Source organism: Poecile atricapillus, chromosome 2 (assembly GCF_030490865.1).
Source record: "Poecile atricapillus isolate bPoeAtr1 chromosome 2, bPoeAtr1.hap1, whole genome shotgun sequence".
In the NCBI taxonomy this organism is placed as follows: domain Eukaryota; kingdom Metazoa; phylum Chordata; class Aves; order Passeriformes; family Paridae; genus Poecile; species Poecile atricapillus.
In genome coordinates, this window is record NC_081250.1 from 35,167,958 (window position 1) to 35,189,008 (window position 21,051).

The following is a 21,051-nucleotide window of genomic DNA, read 5'->3' on the forward strand; positions in this document are numbered from 1 at the left end:
AAAACACCATCCAAAGGCTGCTGGGCAGACCAGCGCCCACATTATGATTTTTAAGTTATTCATCAGCATCGTCATTCCTGAGACACTCGCACATGTCAAACTCGGGGTGCCCCATTCCTCCAGCTGTTCTGGGAGGCTGCTCCATTGCAACTCCTAGCCCTGACAGAAACATGGAAGGCTCATTAGGGCAAGACCTTAATGTTCCCATCTACAAGCAGCCTTGGAATAAATCCAGAAGAAAACAAGATTTTATATTTTTTCCAGATGGTAGTGCATTATCAGGTGTACAAAAGCCAAGGGCGCCCAGCCAGATCCAAGTGCAAGGCCCTCAGGGCACTGCAGGGCAGAAGCAGTTTGGCAGGTGGACGTCTTTGGGCAGGGGGACGAGGTACTGCCATCTTTTTTCCGTGCCGTGGGGCAGCACTGTGGCATCCCCGTGGGCTTTTAAGAAAAGCTTTGGCTCTACCGAGGCACCAGTATGTGGGAGGGTGCGCCAGGCTGCAGCTGGACTTCACCCTCGCACCAAAGCCGCCGCGCCCCCAGGGGTGCGGATGGAAAGTGTGGGTGGGCGGGGGTGGGTACGCGTGTGCATGTGTGTGAAATTACTACTTTTAAATATATATATTTATTTTTATTTCCCCGTAAAGACCGGGGCGGGCTTTTTCCCCTCAGGATCCTACGATCCCTGCGCTCCTTTCCCCGCCCCCCGCCAGGAGAGACGGGCGGCCGCCGTACCTGGCGCCCTCAGCCCGGGAGGAGCTGCCTCGGCCCCGCCGGCACCGGCGCCAAGCAGGTGGGAGCGGCGGGGGTAGGGCGGCGGGGCTGGGGGTCCCCGGTGCCCCCGGCGCCCCTCACAGCCTCGGCCGGCCGGGAGCGTCGCGCGGGACCGGGGTTCCCCCGGTGCTGCCGGGGCAGAGACGATTCGGTGGGCAAAGTTGTGCTGCGGCTCGGCCCCGGCCCCGGCCCCGGGCAGCCAGGGCAGGGGGTGACCGCGACACCCGTGCCTCTGGGATGTGGGTACTGCCGGCGGCGGCGAAGGAAGCGTGGCTGAGGTCAGGCAGGGGCTGTGCGCGGTGCTGCTCCTCTGTTTCGTCAAGCAGAGGAACACGGGTTGTTTTCCGGCGGCGGTGGATGACAAGAAGTTTGGGGTTTTTTTCCCCTAGTTCTCGTCCTTGAAGTAGATGTGCCGGAATAGGTCAGCCGAGAAAACGGGGCTGATTGTGGATTATTAAGTACTTGTGTACATACTGGGAGGGGAATGCTGGAGAAATGTTGGAAAGAAGTTCTTAAGGTTTAATAATAACTAACATGGATAAAATTGAGACTAAAATCTAATGACTTTCGCATCAGCCTGTTGGCACTGATACAGAGCGACAGGGAATGTGTTGGTAATGAGTAGCATGCGGATTTTTCTATTTCTCTTTGGATACTCTTGGGAGTTTGCAAAGGCATAGAGATGATGGGATATATGACACCCTGCATCTCTGGGGTTGTGGGGGGTGGGGCTGGGCTTGTGTTGCTCAAGAAATTCGGGAGTTTGAGGATAGGGAGGACACATGAGACCAGCGTGCCTTTGGTTTATTCGGTCCTGAAAGTGGAATATTACTAAGGAAGATTTCTGAAAGATAGCAAAATAAGTCTGATTTAGGAGAGGAAACATAGATGTAAAGTTTAGTGATTTCCACACAGACCTGTCTTGGGGCAGTCTGGATTTATGGGCTAAAGTCTGCAGGTGCTCCTGCTGATTCAGACAGTGACATATTGCTGAAATTGCGATAGCAGTGATACCTGTTACTGTGCACGCTGCATGAATCAAGCCGTTGAATTGCCTCCTGATACAATCAGTGCTTTCAGTTTACTCCATCTGTATATGCAGTACAAGTTCCTGTTTATTTCACAGCGTGTATAATCGGTGTTCACATCTTCGGTTCGCGTGCTTTGTCCTGAAGGACAAGCCATAGGGCAGATGGTCAAGGAAATGAATGCGACTTTACTGTGTGATGGGTGCTGGGACACTCTCTATGCACTTGTGTGCGTGGGGATGGTTCCCGTCCACTGCGTGAACCTGTGACCCAAAACAGTGTCCCGGCTGGAATGTGCAGGCGGTGCAGACGCTGCTGCCACCCACGGCTCATACGGGACATTGCCCTGAGTGCAGTGGAATGGTTGAGTTTACTTTGCTGCCAGGTACCGGCTTCCATGTGCAAGATAAATGAGGAGCTCAGTGTGGGACCCTTAAAGCAGATTGCGTGAGTGTGTTTTTTTTAATTGATAGACTGCTTTGACTGTTTTGCTGTAGATGATAATGATAAAATCTGGATTAGACTCATCATCAGGAAGAATGCTGTGGGAGTTGATGTTTTTCCTGTAGAAGATGCAGGTTAGGGAATGGAGCTCTCAATTTCAGTATGAAACTTTTTATTTATCTTTTTTACTAAAGGATATATATTCTCTAAAAGCAGTGGTGTATAAATAGTTTGACCAGCTTTGCATACAGACTTTGGTTGCTTAGGGGCAGATGCAATCTTTAATTCATTAGCTGCAGTGCTCAAGTTATTGCTGGTTTGGATCTATGCCTGAAAATGATTGAGATGCACTTGAAATTCAGATTCTGTGATTGTACTGCACTGGAAAGGGCAACATATGACTGTATTTATCAAATCATGTCGTGTAATACAAAGCAACTTCCTCTTTTTTTCTCTCACTCCTTCCCCACCTACAAGAGGAAATATAAAGATCCTGTAACATCTCAATTTCTGTTACTGCAGTAGGGGAAAGTACAGTCAATGTTTGGAGTTTTTTACATAATGGTTACCAAATCTGAACTTGCAGAAAGTATTTAGATAGTTGGTTTTTAACGGTAAATCAAAACATAGCACTGTCACATCTCAGCAATCACACCATGAAAGTTAGCACTGTTTGTTGAATGTTCTAACAAGATATAGCCAGATGTTAATAGATGATCTTTATACTTAGTAATTTTGTTGCTTGATGAGGTCAGTATTTTGGGAAACTCATTGTCCTCTGAAAAGAAGACCTTGAACAAAAAATAATATCTTAGTCATAACGAATAGAAAAATATTTGCATTTCAAGAGACAGATGTTGAGAGCTCTATAGTAGAATAACACAATTTACAATTTTACATCTTAAAAAAATATTAACTTATGTTAAATATTAAAAATTTTTTAGCTCCAAAGAGAAGCAAAACAGTGAAAAGACTGATATCAAATCTCTTTTTTTATAAGTCATAAGTCACCTATAAGAATTACATTATTTTTTTTCAGAAGCATTTGCTTTTGTGGAAGCTTTTCTGTGCTCCATGACTGGGACAAGTTCTTTTCAGTCATGCAAAGTAGGTGAGACTGCACAGGCTCAGCTTTCTTTCCCTGTAAGTTACTGATCCTGCATGTGTGTGAGCATCTGCTGCATTATTATGTGGGTATTTTAAGCAGTTCATTTAAGTTCTAATAAATGAGATCACAGTTTAAGGTTTAAGTTCTGGGGAATTTATACTAGGCTCTGCTGCACCAGAATAAAGATTCCTATCTTCTTCAGACTGTATATGAAATTAGAATATAAATAAACATAATAATCAAGTGAGATATCCAGTAAAGTCTTTTATCTAGAAGTCTTTAGTACTCACATTACACTGAGTTACCCGTGGCTGCTATGCAGTTTTGAGATGCAGCTTTCTGGACTGCCTTTAACACTGTTCTTATAGATCTTCCTCAATTAGTCTGTGTTCTTAAACAAAGTAGTTACTGTCTTTGAAAGACTGAAGCTTTCTGAAAACGGACTTATTGTAGCAAAACCTTAATGGTACTTCACAGTTGCTTTTTTATCTGTGGTCATTCTGCATCAGGGTTGTCTGGTGGCTTCATAGCCAGGATGAACAGAGATATAAAGAGTGCTATATTTGCAAACAGAAAAAAAATGTTCTGGGGGCTTCTAGACTGGAAAGAGTCTGTATTTTTAGACCAAATTGTGTTTTTTTAATGCACCCACCTTAATTTGACTTCTGAGTATCATGAAGTGGATTCATTCAGTATTACATACATGACAGCTGTAGAGGTGCCTTTTTATTGCTTTGAAAGAATGTGAAACAGCTGAAGGATTTTCACAACATGTGAAGAGCATGTTTTCATGCCATGGTAATTGAAACAACAGCTGATACAGATTTCACCACCAGAAATATCTCTCTCTCAAAGAAGATCATGCAGGGAGAGCCTAATTCTCCTATGCATTGACCCTGATTGTCATCTTTCACCACTGTTACAAATAGATGTATAACCCTCTGTGGTGCGAATGGTGTCACTCTACAGCCAGCCCAGGCAGAGCACAGCAACATAGCAGCTATGCTATAGCTACAGTGTAAGTGCTAAAGTGAAAAGTGGAGGAAAAGTGGGCCAAAAGTCCCTAAGTGATTAAGTTCTCTAAGCATAAGAACAGAAAATTCAGCATGAAAGCACTTCAGTCTTGACCCTGCTCTTACAAGTGTCTAAGATAACTAAACAAATTGTGTCTGCTCTGCAGCTTCTGTGTAATGGATATTCTACATCTTCCATTTACACTGGTGGCAGCTGCCATGCCTGCCTTGATAAATGGAAGTGTTGGCTAGAAATTACAGTGCTTCTGCTTCATTCATAAGAGAGGGGTAAAATGAAGGAAGTGGGTGAATAGGTTTAGAGATAGTAACCCCTTTGTGTTGGTGCCTTTCACGAGCCTTACTCAGGTCTGTAAATGACTACTGTACCATTTAACTTTTTCTAGTTGCTATATCATGTTTTCCTCTTTTCATTATAAATAACCAAAAAAAAGAAAAGGAGAACAGAATAAGGTAGTGGATCACAGAGGAGCTCTTGGGCTCTTTTGTTCCTCTTTTGTACCCAATTGTTTTAAAGCTGTTATGTTATTGCTTTCCTAACTGACATAATTTTGTGTGAGAGAAAAATATGTATGCAGCAGCACTACTGATGTGTATAAAAAAATAGTCCTTACAGGTTTTGGCTTTTGTCCAAGTCAGTTATAGACTTTTTTATATGCTAAAGAAGAAAATAAATAACACTGTATCTGTTCAAAATCTATAGATCTGCTGTGTTAGGTGAGTAGACACATAAAGAAAATCATGAGGCACATAAAAGCCAAGCCAGGCTTACATATCAGGAAAACAGACTGGGGTTTTAGCAACTCGTTTTCAGAGGGAATGTTTGCTCCTCTTGGGGATATGTAAATCACTGCAAAAATATCTGTCAAATCCTGCCCGGGATTTGGACGGAAAGTTGCTTTTATTGGTCAGTTGTGTGAGTGTGAACAGCTTAACACACGTTAGTGATGTTACTTCTGTTGCTGCAGATCATGTTTCCTGGAGTATTTTCAGAATTAAACCCTAAAGAACTGATCTCACTTCTACTGAAAATAAAGGAAAATTTGGCATTAAAAAAAATAAAATATGTATTAGCCCCTAGATTAGTAAATTGGCAGAGGGGGTGGAGACTATCCCTGTAATGTACTGTGTGAATGATAGATGCGGGGCCTAACAGGGCATTTAATGCAGAATGAAAGCCTTTTTTTAGCCTTAAAATGACTAAGTAGCAAGGAAATTATGCAAAAGCGGATTGTACAAAATATCCTTGGATCAAGTGATCATGAGTTTACATTGATTTAACAGTGGGATAAATGATGCAGTCCCATGTGGGCTACTTGGGCTGCTCTGAACAGACTGAACCAAGAGCTGCAAAGGCCTGGAGTAGGTGCAAAATGGGTATGCTGTGGTTTCTCTGCTCCTTTCCTCTGCTCACACCTGCTTGTTTTTCTCCAACACTTCAATCTTTTATCCAATCCACCAGCTGGGGCTTTGTACATCTGCATTAATACTTAACAGTTCAAGTTAGGATATACACCCTGGTATCTCCTAGAATCACATTTTCTGGGTTTTTTCAGAGCTGGATCAACCTAGCTTTGCATTTCTTCTGTTTTTCTCAGTACCAGTATCACATGCTGAACCTGTAGTATCACCATGCAGAGTTACTTACTTTTGCTCCATGTGCAGTGTTTCTTTCCCCCGGGCAGACAGCTCTACCTTTTAAATAAAGTGCCTTTTTTTGCCTTGCCTTGCATCAACAGCAGGCAACAGTGCAGTGAATGGTGACAAGGGCAAAGAAAGTGGAGAGTGGGAATGGAGAGACTGGTAAACCTCTAGGAAAGGGAAGAAATATTCACGAAGTGAAATAAAAAAAGAGGATGGGCCAGATCCAGGCTATTTAATATGAAAGCTGAAGTCCAAAGCCAGCATAAAACTTGACACCGGAATTCATGGATAGAAGGGAGTCCTCATCTTTAACCTGCTTGGTCTGATGGTAGCAGATACTGATTGCTCTGCAAGTATACTTGGGAGCTGTTCAAAGAAAACCACTTTTTTCCTTTGTGCCTAGATACAAATGCAAAAAATTTCTATTGCCGTTTAATCCCTAGAATCATTTTCCTTCTTCATCAGGCAGCAAAGTTAGTTGAGTATTTTTGAATCCCTGATGTTCATTGCTTGTGCCATGTGTACAGGTAGGTATCAATCACAATTTCCTCTCTAAATATAATGCCTTTCCCAAGGAATTACAAATGAAGACCTTTAATAAGTCAAAGGGCTGAAACTTCAATTTAATAAATTAATATTGTTTTTTTTATCAGGACTTGGTTTTATTAGCAATTCAGAACTAGGCCTACAAATCAAAACATCTTTTGTCAGGAATATTTTTTTTTGTTGCAATTGCAAATGACTGCAATTTGTTGTTCATTGTACAAAGCAAAATCATTGTCCTGAGTAAATGGATGTAAGATTGGAGCTAAATTCTTCGTGCACTGCCTTCAAAAACAGCTAACAAATTTATGTACAAGAAAGCATATTTACACCTTTATGCACATAGAAGTTTGATATCAGCTTTTACACTTAAGGGATAATAAGAACATATTGCATATTATTTTTTCAGAGCAATGAGTTAGTTAAAATACCAAAAATGCAATTTTATAGTAGCATAGAAAGACTTTCTTAATAACATAGGGGTTTATAGTTATGTACTTTTAAGTATGGAAGCCTTACTCTGGTGTAAACATCTGAGATGAAGCTATCACTTATGTCACAGAAATGGGACAGCAGCTTCAACAGGATTGACAGAAAAGGACATGAAAGTGAGAATGAATGTTCAGAAGTTTTAGTTTAATTTGTTAGGCCATTAGGGCTAACATTTTTACCACTGAAATAGAAATTAAGTAATCACAATTTCACTGAAAACCAGAATCAAAGCTTCCCATTCTTTCTTTGAGGTGAGGATTTCCCTGACAGCTTATTCCTGCAGGTGTCCAGATCATTGTGTTTTACATCCCTTGTGAAAGACAATTCTGCTTAGCACATACAAGGACCACAGTCCATGCTGGGGCCTCAGACTGTATTGTAGGGAAGCATGGTTCCTGTTGAATTGCAAAATTTATTTTTCTTGTATTGCCAGTATTAGACTGTTTCTAAAGCTGATAGCTATCAGCCTCACGTGGCTTGCATGCAGGTTTCTATAAATTTACATTTTCAAGATGTAAAGCTGTGAAAATAGGACCTCTGATAAAATATCGTGTGGTTGACAGTGGAAATTACAAAATTATTTAAGAGCTGGATTTTTTTAAAGTCCTCTAGTCTTCCGATACCCACGTTTGCAAATTCTTTTCACTTGACTGACATTTTAAAACAAGGTTTGAGCCGTCTGTAGCAAATATAGAAGAACAAGATGCTGAATACTGCCTTGTTTGCATTTTCTATTTTGATGCTAGTTACTTAATTGGAAAGCAAAACTTTCTTCTGTTAAGGGAATTGGTTAAACAATGTTTGGCATTTTTTTGTGGAAACCATTCTATGTATAGGTATACTTTTCAAATAACTCTATTATAAAAACAGTAGTCAATAAATATATTAATAACTATAAAGGAATAGATGATTAATAATTATGTGAAAACATACAATTAGCTTCTTAGCAGAGGCTGCAAAACTTGCAAATGTTAACCTGAAACATCAAATTACTGCTACAGAGATAAAGCTCTGCTCACACTGATACTTTTGAGGAGTATAAGAGTAAACAGTTGTCTTGAGAATGTGGCCCTGACCTTGAACGTCTACTGAGCTGCACAGTCTTTAGTTTAGGCCAGTGATTAACTTTGCTAATGGCTGTATATCAAATTCACCATTGTTTGCATATCTGGAAGTGAAATGAGCCATGTCTGTCTTTGTGTGGATGATGTAGTATTGATTTCAAGGAAATCCTTTGTATAAATTGTTTCCTTTGAAAAGTTATGTCTGTGCAAGTCCTGATTACTTCTAATTTACCTCATTTGTCTTTGGACTCTCTAACTTCAGGTTAACACTACTATAGGCACAACATATTTCTTTGTATGTGTTGTTCTTTTTCCTTACTCCTTATTTAAAAGAGGATGATGAATTCTCTTATTCTGCTCCCTTACAATCAATCTTCTATGACAGATCCCCAAGGAACAGAGGAAACTACACCCTGAAATAGTCATATGTAGGGATGTGAAGTCATCTGTGCAGCTTTGCCTCTGAAGGGAGGGTTGTCAAGGCGCAGCACTGTAATTTCTGGCCTCAGCACCATAGGGAACCCAGCAGAGATCTGCCCACAGCACACATGGAAGCAAGGCGTCCTCAGATTCCTGGAGTCTCCTGCTGGGTCAGCCCTGAACAGTTTGTGGCAATTTTATCAGGCTTCTGACTGAATAAGAGTCATGCTGGGTTTTTTTCAGGCAGAAAGGGGAAGCAGTCCCAACTCCATTAAGCCTGGTGGAAATAGTCCAAGCTCAGGGGAACTTACAGTCCTTGGCTTAAATTCAGGATACTATTACATGCTGTGAGACAATCATACAGACCCTGTAGAAGACAAATGCTGCTTAGAAGTGTTTCATCAGGTATTTAATGGAGAAAAGCCCTTCATTAAGGTTTGCACATTCCAATGGAATTGAAAAAGCCAGATTCTGCCTTAAGTTGCAATGATGTAAATGGTGACTGAGAGCAGAAATTTCTCTCAAGTTGTACACAATTCACATGTACAATTGTTTGGAGATGGTGAAAGGCTGGAGTTTTCTTAGTCACCTGTAGGATACGTGTGAAAGTCTTAATATATATATTTAGTAAGATGTGTATGTGTGTATTGGTATTTGCCTTCCTTCTGTAAATGAAGTTTATAACAGTTTGACACATCTGCGCAGTTCTTAAATGTCTCAAATGCAACAGAGACTATGAATTATTTTGTGAATGGGTTATAGTTGCAGGGTGAAAAAGAAATAGGATATTCAGAGGCTCTACCTAGGTTCTTTATTGTTGTGTTCTCTAAACTCAAAAAGTCATTCACACTCTAAAAAGAAGAAAAAAATGTAGCATCCAATGCTTTAACTAAATGGTTTGATTCTCTTAAAATTAGAATCTAGACCAGCTCATTCCAAACAGAAGCTTTTTCCAAGTCTTACCCAGTTGTGTGATAGTGACAGCAGGAAAGTTGATCTGTGTTAACACACATCTACTGTTCTCTGTTTTTAATCTTCCCTGTATCTACATGTGTTGTACTGTCTTTAAAAGATTAGTGGAGATCTCATTCTTCAGTGATGTTTCACAGGAGAAAATGAGCACACAATTATGCTAATTGTCTGCTTTTGAGATCATGAAAGTTGAGCAGATGCTTATTGATGCTGTTTTTTCACAGGTAATTTTGAAATTATTTGACTTTTCTGTTGAAATATAAGGACTTAAAAGCCATAACTCAGAACAGTACAGTTAATCAGGAAATCATATTTGATTATATAAAAGTTGATTAAAAGATAAAACCAGTTTGTGGTCTTTTTTTCTTCAGTTTTTAATCAAGAAAGTGAGACCAATATTATAGATAAGCTCTCCTGCACACCTTTGAAATATCTACCCCAGTCTTCCTCTGAAAGTAGAAAACCTATACATTTCCCCAGAGTGGAATTACCTACTTCAGAGTGTGAAGCTGCAGTGATTGCAAATCCAGTAGTAATGAACCTGTTATTTTGCAGTCCTTTCTCCAAATTGGTTGTAGGGGTCAGATTTTCAATTCCATCTGTGTTGTTTCATGTTATTGACTATACCACCTAAAGACCTAAGGACATTAGCCATTTAAAAAATATCCCTGTGTAGAGTTTTTTTAGTCTATAAATGCATATTATGCACATTTAAATAATTGTGATTTTTTTTTCCCCTCTGTCTTTTCCCCTTCTAGACATTGTACTAAATTGAAGGTACATCTGTTTCATGCCTTCCCTTTCCTTGATGGGTGAAGGTATTTTGGAATAGTTTTTGCATGTACACCTGTGGTGGTTCTCCTGAATGTTAGTGTGACAGGAGATGTGTGAGCTGCTTTCCAAAATCCATTTTCTCAGTTTGGCTCTCTGCTCCCAGCAGGATTTTGTTTGTGTGAGCCTTGCACTGAGGCTGTGGCAGTGACACTTCAGGAGGAGACTTTGGAAGCGCTTGGATCAGAGTTTTTGTGTGTCTGGTAGCTGGATAAAGTGAGACCAAAACTACAGAAAGGCTTAGGCATAAGTTTTGAGTTTCCCACAGGTAAATCTAGTACAAAATTGAGAGAGCAATCCATGAAGAAGAAAGACCTGCACCTCCTCTGTCTTGTCTGACACTTCAAATTGAAGTCTGGGTGAAGACTTTATTTGGGCCTTCAGAAATCTGGAGCTTGAATTCTGACATTGATGACTGCAGTCCTCTTCTTAAACCCAGCTGCTATTAAAGCACACGCAGTGAGAACACTCAGAGAACAATCTGTGACACCTGAAATTACCAGGTTCAGAATTATCCTTACCAAGAGAACAAAAGAAGACCAGCTGTTTTGAGATCAGAGAAGAGCAATAATGTTCTCTGACTGATAAGAAATTCACTGCCTTGTGAGAAGTAAAACAACTCAAAAAGTATAACAAGTCCTTGCAAATGTACTTTTGAATTACAGTGCTTATATTCCACAAAGCTGGTGCTGAGCAGTAGGAGAAACTATTCTGTTTGGAACAAGGTAGAGTCATCTGCAGTGGAGTGCAAATGGGATAAAACTAAGAGAAGGAGAAATTAGGCTGCATGTCAGGCAATCTGAACTAAAAGAGTTATTTTACTGGGAAAGAGCTTCCCAAGGGAAATAATAAAAGCCACATTATTTGGGACACCTAAAATTAGACTTCACAAAGTACTAAAAAAAATGTACAACCTTGCTTTGGTTGGGAGGTGGACTAGAAAAGGCAAGGTTTGGGATTTTTTTATCCTTTTTTTTTTTTTTTTTTGCAATAAATTCTACAATTGTTTGGGTTGATTCTGTTCTGTGATATTTAAATCAAGGTGAGATTTACATTGCTTCTTGCCTTAGAAAACTGAGGTTAAACATACAGGCTCCTCCCCTCCACCTATTGCCAGCCCTTTGAACTATATCTTTTTATTTCTGTCCCTCAGGGGTAGTTCAGACCCCTCTATTCCAATTATATGAATGTATATTTAGAGGAGTGGAGAAAGGGCACATGTGCCTTAAGGATACTTTGTAGCATTTCCTTATTGCTTGGCTCTAAGCAGACACTAGAACTGATCAATATGATACTCCTTTTTTTTGTTTTTAATTCAGAATTTATTTAGATTATTATGTGAAAATCCATTAACTTGGCATGTTCTGAAGCTGTTGTGTGAAATTACTGACCATGGGGTTTATATATATATATATGTATATATAATATAATGAGGGGAGAGGCAGATGAAATACAGCCTTTAACCAAGGAACTCCACATAATGTGTGTTGATATATTGAAAGTGTTGCAGCCTGTTCCGTAATTTTCTTTCAATACATTCCATGTGATATTGCTGCAGTAATACAAAAGAGGTTATTGTAGCCAATCCTACATATTAAAAAGTGTCCATTGTACAGTTGTGACTAAATGTTAAGAGCCAAATGTTTTTTATTGTGAGTTTGAAGATTCTTGCCTTTATCAGCATACATTGTCTACTTGTGAGATGGCAGCACTCCTTTCAAAGCCCACTTGAACACCTGAATAAAGTGAGACCAAAGCTACAGAAAACCACTTGGAAAGTGGTTCTTCATTGTGTAGGCATTACCCTGTAATAGTGCTGGTATAAAAACATGAGTTTAATGTGTACACAAGAGCAGGACAAGGTCAGGACATCGAGCCTCCTAATTTGTGTTGAGAGACAAAAGAAGGCACATCAGCAGGATTTTCTGAAAGATGGTTCATTTGTAGAGGGCTTGAAACAGCATGGGAGGAAAGCTATACGGTGTTTCCAGTATTTCATTCAAAGGCTGCGTGTTATAGCCCCACAGAAGGCATTTTTCCTTGATCCCACTGGACAGGAGGCTATGGGAATGGGCTACATGGTGAACCCTTCCTCTGCACTGAATTTTGGGTTGTAGATGGGCACACGGTTTCTAGTCCTTGAATTTAGATTGCATCATTTGGAGGAATGGGTGCTGGAGCAGGGACTGTTGGAGAGGCAGCTAGGAAAGTCATCTGATGGCATTTCAGATTGTGACTTTTAAACAGCAGGAGCTGATTCCCATTTCCTTTCTCCCACTGCTGCTTCCTCCAATGTGCTCTACCTCCTGCTGCCATTCATGTGGTCTGCCACAGGAGCGTGGGTTGTATTTTTTTTCCTAATTTGACTAAGAGCATATTTCCCATTCTAAAACCTTAATGAAGACAAAAGGCCTGTATTGCAGGGTAGGAAGACACTAACCTGAAACATATTATTAGCTGGGAAGCCTCATTCTCCTTATGTCCGTGTTTTTGAATGGCTTAATTGAGGAAAAGAGACATCTTCTGGTAATGGGTTTTTGAATAGGGCAACAATGAGGGTGAAATGGTGGAGATGCTGTGATGCCAGCTTTCTTGGAAAGCTTCATTAGGAGATTATTAAAGTGATTGTAACCGATTCTGTTACTGATCAGGGTGCTTTGTTATGCCAGCCCTTTGCACAGCAGTCTCTCAAGGGAGAAAGTGAGTGTTTCAGGGGCTCTGCATGTTTAATTTTTGACTGATCTCTCATTAGGTATTTTACAAGATAGCAAAAGAGAAAAATACTCAGATATTATCGGGATATTGTTCATGTACTCTGGGTAGGAAGTGAACAAGTCTGCACGTACGTTTTAATTTCACTGCCTCTTCCAATCTAACCCTCTAGCAAAACAGACAGATATTCCACTCGAGACTGTAACTTGCCTCATTTCTATATTGTCTTCTTTTCTGAACTTTTCCAGATTTAACTGTCAAGCCTCCTTCCTACACAGATGATTCTGGAAAAGCATGGAGTGCCTGCTTTTAAAAATGAAGGGAGAAGCAAGGGGAATAGGGTCTGGGAGTTGTGATCTTTTCAACTTAACATAAATTTCTAGTAAAACATTAAAATGTGAAAAATGTTTTTAAGACCTTTCAGGAGTCAGGGAAACAAATTATGACCTAGAGAGATGTATAAAGAGTAAATGTGAGAAACCAGTGTAATTTCTTGTTAAGATAAAGCCTTACAGAAAGAAAATACAAAGCACATAACATATTTTGTGTTATTGTAGAGCTTTTGACATGGTTTCATATGACATTATGAAGAGTCTCAGAAAATAATCATGATATGATGAATGTAGAACAAGATGTAAAACTAGATGTGTTCAGAGCATTTATCCAAGTCTCACTATCAAAAGAAGATTTCAAGTTTGGCTTGCAGAGGGCTCTCTTTGGCACTGCCTGGTACTTTCATTTGCAACTTTACTAATTAAAAATAGGGGTTTATTGTTAACTTTAATGATGACTGAGTCATGCTGAGGGCTGGGTTAGGTGTGAAAATCAGTGACTGATGCACTGTCATTCTGCAAAAGATTTTTTTTTTAAAAAAGCATATAGCTTTTGTTGGAAGATATGTGCTTTTTGTCAGTGTTACTAAAGAATGGTGAAAATTAACTTTTAAAAATGGCAGGAAAAACACTTGATTTTAACACTTGAGATGTCTGATCCTTCAGATTCTATCATTTGGTAATAGAAACATTAATTTGTAGAGTTATTTATTTATTATTAAATCATGAGGTAGTTTTTTTCCTTTTTTTTCTTTAACATTGAGTAAGTCCACTGAACCTTGAAAAGTCCCTTGCTCTCTCCTTAGAGTAGCAGACCTCTGGCTTAAAGTCAACAGAGTTTTTGTCCCAGCAGGAGTGTCTACATGTGGTCAACTGCGATTTGTTCTCTGCAGAATTGCATTTCAGGGCTATGGGCTAGGTTAAGGCAAGATGTAATAGTTGGACAGGCTAACATCTGTGCATGTGGTACTCATGGCACTGGTCCAGATCCATGAGCTTGCTCTTTAGATGTATGTTGTCATCATAACTGTAATGAGGCTGTCCGTACTGTACTTTCAGAAGCGATGCAGTATAAAAGTCTTCAGTCTGCTGAGAGCTAGATATTTGGCCGATCTTCAGCTTGCAGGGTATAAACACATTTCTCTCTGGTTTTAATTTTTATTCTTCCACTTTTCCTTCTCCTCCCTTCCTTCTCCTCAAGGACATAGACTTTGGCTATATTTTTCACACCTGTGTGAAACTAGAAGTCCAAGCGGATGCCTGTGCCGCCGCCGCCACCTCCTCCTCCACCACCTCCACCACCACCTTCTGGAGGGCCCCCTCCACCACCACCTTCTGGAGGGCCCCCTCCACCACCACCACTGGTAAGACTGACTTTTTATTTCTATGAGCTGCAGTAGCCAGCTAGGAGCCCAAAAAGGATTTTGGCATGGATATTCATAAGAGATATCTGGGGCAGATGTTTGTTTTGCTGGCACTGGTTCTTCTGTTTATTACAGCAGTGGTCTCCAAAGTGGGGTGTGTGAGATGATCCATTGGTGTGTGGGATGAAAATACTGGAACTTCAGTCATACATGTGTATACTTTATAAAGAAATAAACCTATGTATATTGGCGTGCATGCTCAAAAATTTTGTTACTGCTAGGAGTGCATGATCAAAAGGTTTTGAGATGATTAGAGTGCATATGGTGAGAATTTAGCATTTGTGAATACTTTTCCAGCCAAAGGGAATTCATTTTTGTATTGGTAATGTACAGATGGTAAGTATTAATTTCTTTATCCTTTTTCCTACAGCTCCTATTAAGACTCACAGTGTTCAGCTGTATATTTTGCCCTTTCTAGCACACGGTGTCTTCCTGGGGATACAGCACAATATTCTTTTGTACATGTGCAGGAACAATTACAGCTTGTAACAAATCATTACTGTGTGTGTCATGAAGTAGAACATGTGCCTTGCCAGCATGTTTGCAATAAGAGGATGATGCTCTGGGTGAACTTTCAGGGTATTGCATTTTTATACCTTCACAATCAGTTATTCTACCTATGGTAAAACCTGTTAAAGTAATTCCTTGAATTCTGTAATCAGTTGGTCATAATGCGTTTCTGCATTGAAATTCTTAGACTTTTTTTTGAAAGAGTGGAACCAGGCATAGTTGTGTTCAAGTCATAAAATCTCTCCTGACTTTTTTTCATATATTTTTCCGTCACTGCTGCGTTTATTTGCAAAGTGTGTTAGTCTCTGTAGCGTGGTACTTCAAATGTACTTCAAGTTTATTTTTTTTTAAGGACTACATTTCTCCCTTGCATTCCCTGGCATCTCTGCCTGTTTTATTCCCAGGAAGGTTGGTTGATTTTGTTTGGTATTGTTCATAATGCTCTTATTTTATCTTTTTTTCCAGAAGGCGGTTTCCTTGTAAGTTTCCCTCTTCTACTTTACAGGCTGAACCATTTTGTAAAACTCCGCTTGAGTTGTGGAGATGAAGAGGAGGAGGATAAAGACAGCAAACGAAATAAGCAGTGTTTGATTCTTTTCAGCATTCATTTTCAACTTTGGCACTATGAGCAGTGTTTCCAATTAGCAATTCTTCTGGGCTGGTACACAACCTATACGTAGATGCTAAAATAAGTGGGCTGCATATTGTGAGCAACTTAATGCTCACAACTGCAATTAAAGTCAACAGAAGTTACAAATGTTCCTATCCTAATAAATTTAGATCAGTGAAGTGTTTAGAGACATTTTTAGATTCCTCTAACATATGCCAGTTGTAAATGACTTGAGAAAGCTAAAAGGACTCCTAAGGATCATTATGAACAGGTTTAGGATTTTTTGTTTCCCCTTCCTTTTTCTAAAGGACAACTAAACCCACTGCTGTGATAGGGTTTGATACAAGAAGGCTTGATTTCATATTGTAGTTGGATCATTCTGTTTCAAATGGTGTGATCTCTTACAAGATACGCAGAATTAAGAGTCAGCTCAGTCTTGGTGACAAAATACATACTAGATGTGTTTCTAGTTAATGTCTGATATTGAAGCCTTGCTTGTAATAAGTCTTGATGGTAAAAAGACTATATGAATCAACACAATTAATAAAATAGTGTGGCAGGACATTTTTTTTTTCTGCAACAGCAAAATGACTTTTCCCTGTCAAAACTGAATGAGAGACAGAAACAGAAATCTGCCTGGTGAATTCAGCAGAAGTACAGAATAAGAGGCTGCTCTCCAGCTGGTGCCAAGTTACAGAGTAAAATCTTTTAGTTGGAAAGTCTGCAGAAACTTGCTACAGACACTATTTTGTTTTACTTGAAAGCCTTTCTCTAGAAATTGGCATTTGTCTTTTATGGTTGCTAAACTGCCCAGCTGCTGTTACAGCTGCTAGCTCTACAGTTGGGGAATGGAAGAAGGAAAAATTTTAACAGGCATGTAGCTTTAAGGAAAACCTTCAAAGCAAATAAGTTATTATTTGGCCAACAGCTGGAAAAGTGCCAAAGTAAACAGCACAGTGATTTTTATTATACTGGTATGATTAAACCAGAATAAGATTTGCCTGTTAGCAATTAAGTTAGATTTTAATTTTTCTATTGATATGCAGGTGAGCCACTAGTTTAACTTACGTGATTTATGTTAAAAGAAAAATGTCTGTGTGTAGGTGGGGGGGGTTTAGAATCCTGTTGTTTTTCATGATGGTATTGCAGGGGTACCATAAACTTGTCTTGCTTTTCTAGTTATGGATGAGAACCGTACTTTCCTCTTGATTTCACGATTGAGATTTTTAGCAGAAGTAGCCACCACGTTATCTTTTTCTCTGTGCATTTGTTTTGCAAATATTGTGAGCCTTGATCCCAAATAATTTTGTAGTCCTTACTTCATGGAAATTCTAATCATGGTTGGCACATAGCTTTTTTGTCCTGTTAACCCCTTCTTAAGGCAGAAAAAAATTCTTTCCTAGTGTTTTTTTTGCCTTGTTCCTCCTGTTTTCTAAGACTTTCGGACTTACTAATATTCCGTAAGTCCTTGTACTGAATTTTGTTGACAAAAGTTGTTACAAGACAATACAAAGTGATTTGGAGATGGTATTTAAGACATGGTAGGAGCCACCTGTGCCCAACAGCCAAAAAGCTACTGGCTGTTAGAGCAAACTTGAAAAGAAACAAACTCCTGGATTTCTCAAGAGGGAATGGTGGGGTGTCTGCTGTAGGCAGATGTAGGTAGCTGAACCAAAATGTAAATACAGCTAATTAGATTAATTGAGCATGTCTTCAAATGCCTGTCTTCTGGGGGTCATAGAGATGAGAGGGGTGAGTAGGCAGGATGAAACTGTGCCCTGATGTATTTTCTGGCACTGGTTCACAGAATTCAATTTTCTTCTTCCCATTTCCTCTATACCTTAACAAAGCACACTTAGATAGGTGGCATGGGGTGTTTGTTCTAAAGCTCTTTTAATTTATGAGCATATCATGTAAGGTGGGTTTTTTTTAATAGAGTTTTTGTTGGTGGTCTTTGGGAAGAGGGTGGTAGGTTTGGGGTTTTTAAAAGCTTTCTGCTCATGGTAAACTTCATTTTATTCACCCTCTATTTCTTTTACCACTCTTTCCTTTAAGTTTGATATAAGAGGAAACTAGGTTAGTTTTGGTTTGTCGTATTTTCTGGAGAGAGTGTCATCACTGAGACTGATTAAATTTTTTCTCTACTTAATTTCCCAAGAAAACGATTGAGAGAATTTGCTTTGATAAATCCTGTTCACTTACTACATGCAGTGAAGGCTGCTTACTGCTGTGTAGCCTCTGTATATATGAATTTGTAATGTTAAGATCAGTCATCACCTATTAAAATGTTAATATTGGAGGAAGTGTGGATGTGTAGCAGCCCTGCTGGGTTGTGCCTTACTCAGAGATGTTTGTTTAATGATTCATATGTTTGTGGAGTTTAAGAAAATACTTTTGTTCTCTTTAGAATTGTTATGATTAAAGTCTTAGCATAGAAATTAACCCCTAAAATCACAATGGATCAGATGATTCAAGCTCATAAAGTAGCACCAAGTGTTTATTTGCTGCCTTGTGGCACACTAGAAACTAGGATAGCAGGAAGAGAAAGTAATATGCTTACTTTGGTGACAGAAATGTGAAACTTGACATGATGAACGCTAGACTAGCATGTAGATTAATCTTGATGCTTACCTCATTCTTATTTAGTTAAAATAAAAAAAAAATTAAAAACATAATTACTGTTGTAGATAAACTGGTCAGTGTTTATCAAGTTGGTTATTCTCTTCTTATTTTCTACTCTTATACTACAAAACTCAGAAAGCAATTCCTCATGATATAATGCTGCGATAAAAGCATAATTTATACAGAAGAAGGATTTCCAAGATTTAGGAAAACATCATCTGATAGTTTTCCTTGAAGGGATGTTTTTTTCCCTTTCTTCATGCAGTTGTTAGATTGAAAACCTTGCTGAGCTGTTTCCTTCAGCCTTCACAAGAAATTCAGTGAGCTACAGCGTTCATCTCAAGTTGTGTGGGAGTTGGTTTTGCTCCTGTGACATTTAGCACTACTGTTCTTTGGAAAGAGAACAAACAACATATGTAAAACATCTTGGCTGAAGATAATGATGATTTGTGGTATTTTGATTTGGTCCTACCAAATATAGTATGAGTGAATATGTGCATATGAGCACTTATATGCATAAAATTTTGGTTATGCTTGCTAATTATTTTATGTAAAAATTAAAATAATTTCTTAAGTTTTTATTCAGATCCCTAGACATGCAAGTGGTAATATTGAAAGAACAGGATCCTGCATGGTGCCAATAGCAAAATATGTAGGAATGTGTTTATTAAATTTTTACCACAGCTGTAAGGTCATATTTTGTACTTCATCATGGAGTCTCTAGGCCAGGAGATACTAAAGCGCAATATTTATTGCTGATAGGTAAAATACACCAGAGTGAGAGAAAGTGCATGTTTGGTAATGTTGTTGGTGACTGACTGATGATAAAGACTGTGCTCTGGGCTGGACAAAGCACAGCTGAAATTTTTGAGTGCTTTGTTCCAGACAAAATAAAGGATACTCATTGATTGTGTTTTAATAATATATCTCACACCAGTCTACTTTCATAAAGACGTGAGAGGCAATCATATGGAAAAAAAAAAAAAAAGCAGTGTCTTTGTGTGGTTTATTTGACTTAATTTTCTGCTGTTGTAAAATTGGGGTTGCATAGCTGTGGCATCTCAAAGTATTGCTGCTGAAGCCTTGTAGTTCTTGGAGTCACCAAATACAGAAAAGACAAGTGGGAGCTGTGAAAGATGGGGAAAATGAAAACATAAATACTAAGCTGGCATTGCTCTGTTTAATCTGGACAGGCACAGGGGCATGGAATGCATATAGTTCCTAGGTGCTAATCTCGATTGCTTCACTTGAGAACTCCTATGTCACCATTTTAAATGTATTTAGATAATGAGTTCTGTTTTGCAGGTTTCTTCATAATGTCGTGTGCTCTAAATGTCTGAATGGAATGGAACGCATTCAAAGAGCTTTCTTTCTCTTTGTTTTTCATCTGTATAATATAAAAGTATGGAAATTGCAGAGTAGAGTTACCAGCTGTAAATGATCAAGCTCAGCCTAGCTGCAGAGAACTAATAGGTTAATTTGCCATTCTAATCACAAAGTAATAATGCCCTTAAAAGTCAGTACCCCATCTCTAGTGTATGCAGTGGCTACCTATTAAATTCCATCTGTCAATTAATATTATACTTTTACCCTTTTAATTAAAAGAGAACTCAGAATATTAGCAACACTTGAGTAGGACTTCTCTAATGGCTGGAAGGTGACAGTGCAAGAAATGCTAGTTTCTTGTTATTCTGTCTTGGGTTAACCATAATTTTGTGTGGATGCTAAAAGGCATTTCAGAATGGTCATTAGCTTCTGCACAGGTAACTGGGTAGGAGAAATAGCCTACTGTTCTTAGAGAGAGATTAAATTGTGATGTGTGTAGGTTGTTACATGCTGAAATTTCTGTTGTCACTATTCATGGTATCTCTTGTCATTCAGGGGACTCTGCTATGGTAGACAGAGAGAATAAACAGTGCTAGTGTCACCAGCTCCCATGGCAATGTTTTCAGCCTTGTATTGTTTGACATTTTCATTCTAATTCCAGACCCTCACCCTCAGATTTTCTAGTTCATGTAAGAGTTTTCCCTTTCTTTTCATTGATGCAGAGGCAGTCATGGGACTTTGAATCCCAAAAATTTAGAAATCAAAAAATGAAGTTCAGAATTATTTTTTGAAGCCAGTCTAAGGATATTTTTGGTACTTGACCTGTGATTTTTCTGGACTGCTGGGAAAGACTTCTAGAGTAGTTTAAATTTTATACTGATTCCATTGTGGTGAGTTGTGTTACTGCATGGGTTTTTTTAGTGAAAGAACAGTCAGAATTTGCATTTAAAATGTAGGTGTCAGAAAATTAAATTAAACAGAAAAGCTCAGCAGGTATAAATGATCCTACTGATTCTGTTGCATTTTTTGTATTCAGGTACAGAAATCTAGGAGCCCATGCTGGAAAACCTTAAGAACACCCTAGTGAATAAGCCCACTGCTCCATTTGAGGCAGGGACAATTGAACCCTTTAGTAGGCAAGGTTTTATGTTGTCTGATACAGTG

General features: G+C 39.1%; 1 protein-coding gene across 4 annotated transcripts in view; it reads left to right on the forward strand.

The window, feature by feature from the left end:
• The first annotated feature begins 351 nt into the window (after positions 1–351).
• Positions 352–21,051, forward strand: part of WIPF3 (WAS/WASL interacting protein family member 3) — a 37,928-nt gene continuing 17,228 nt past the window's right edge. The window contains exons 1-2 of one of the 4 annotated variants that reach the window (XM_058832457.1): positions 352–388; positions 14,597–14,759. In XM_058832457.1, the coding sequence (XP_058688440.1) occupies positions 14,652–14,759 (108 nt within the window). In that variant the 5' untranslated portion in view covers positions 352–388; positions 14,597–14,651. Of the gene's footprint in view, positions 389–657; positions 794–992; positions 1,053–2,183; positions 2,250–14,596; positions 14,760–21,051 lie in introns of those variants that run through there. The other 3 variants (XM_058832458.1, XM_058832460.1, XM_058832459.1) reach the window with 3 other exon arrangements.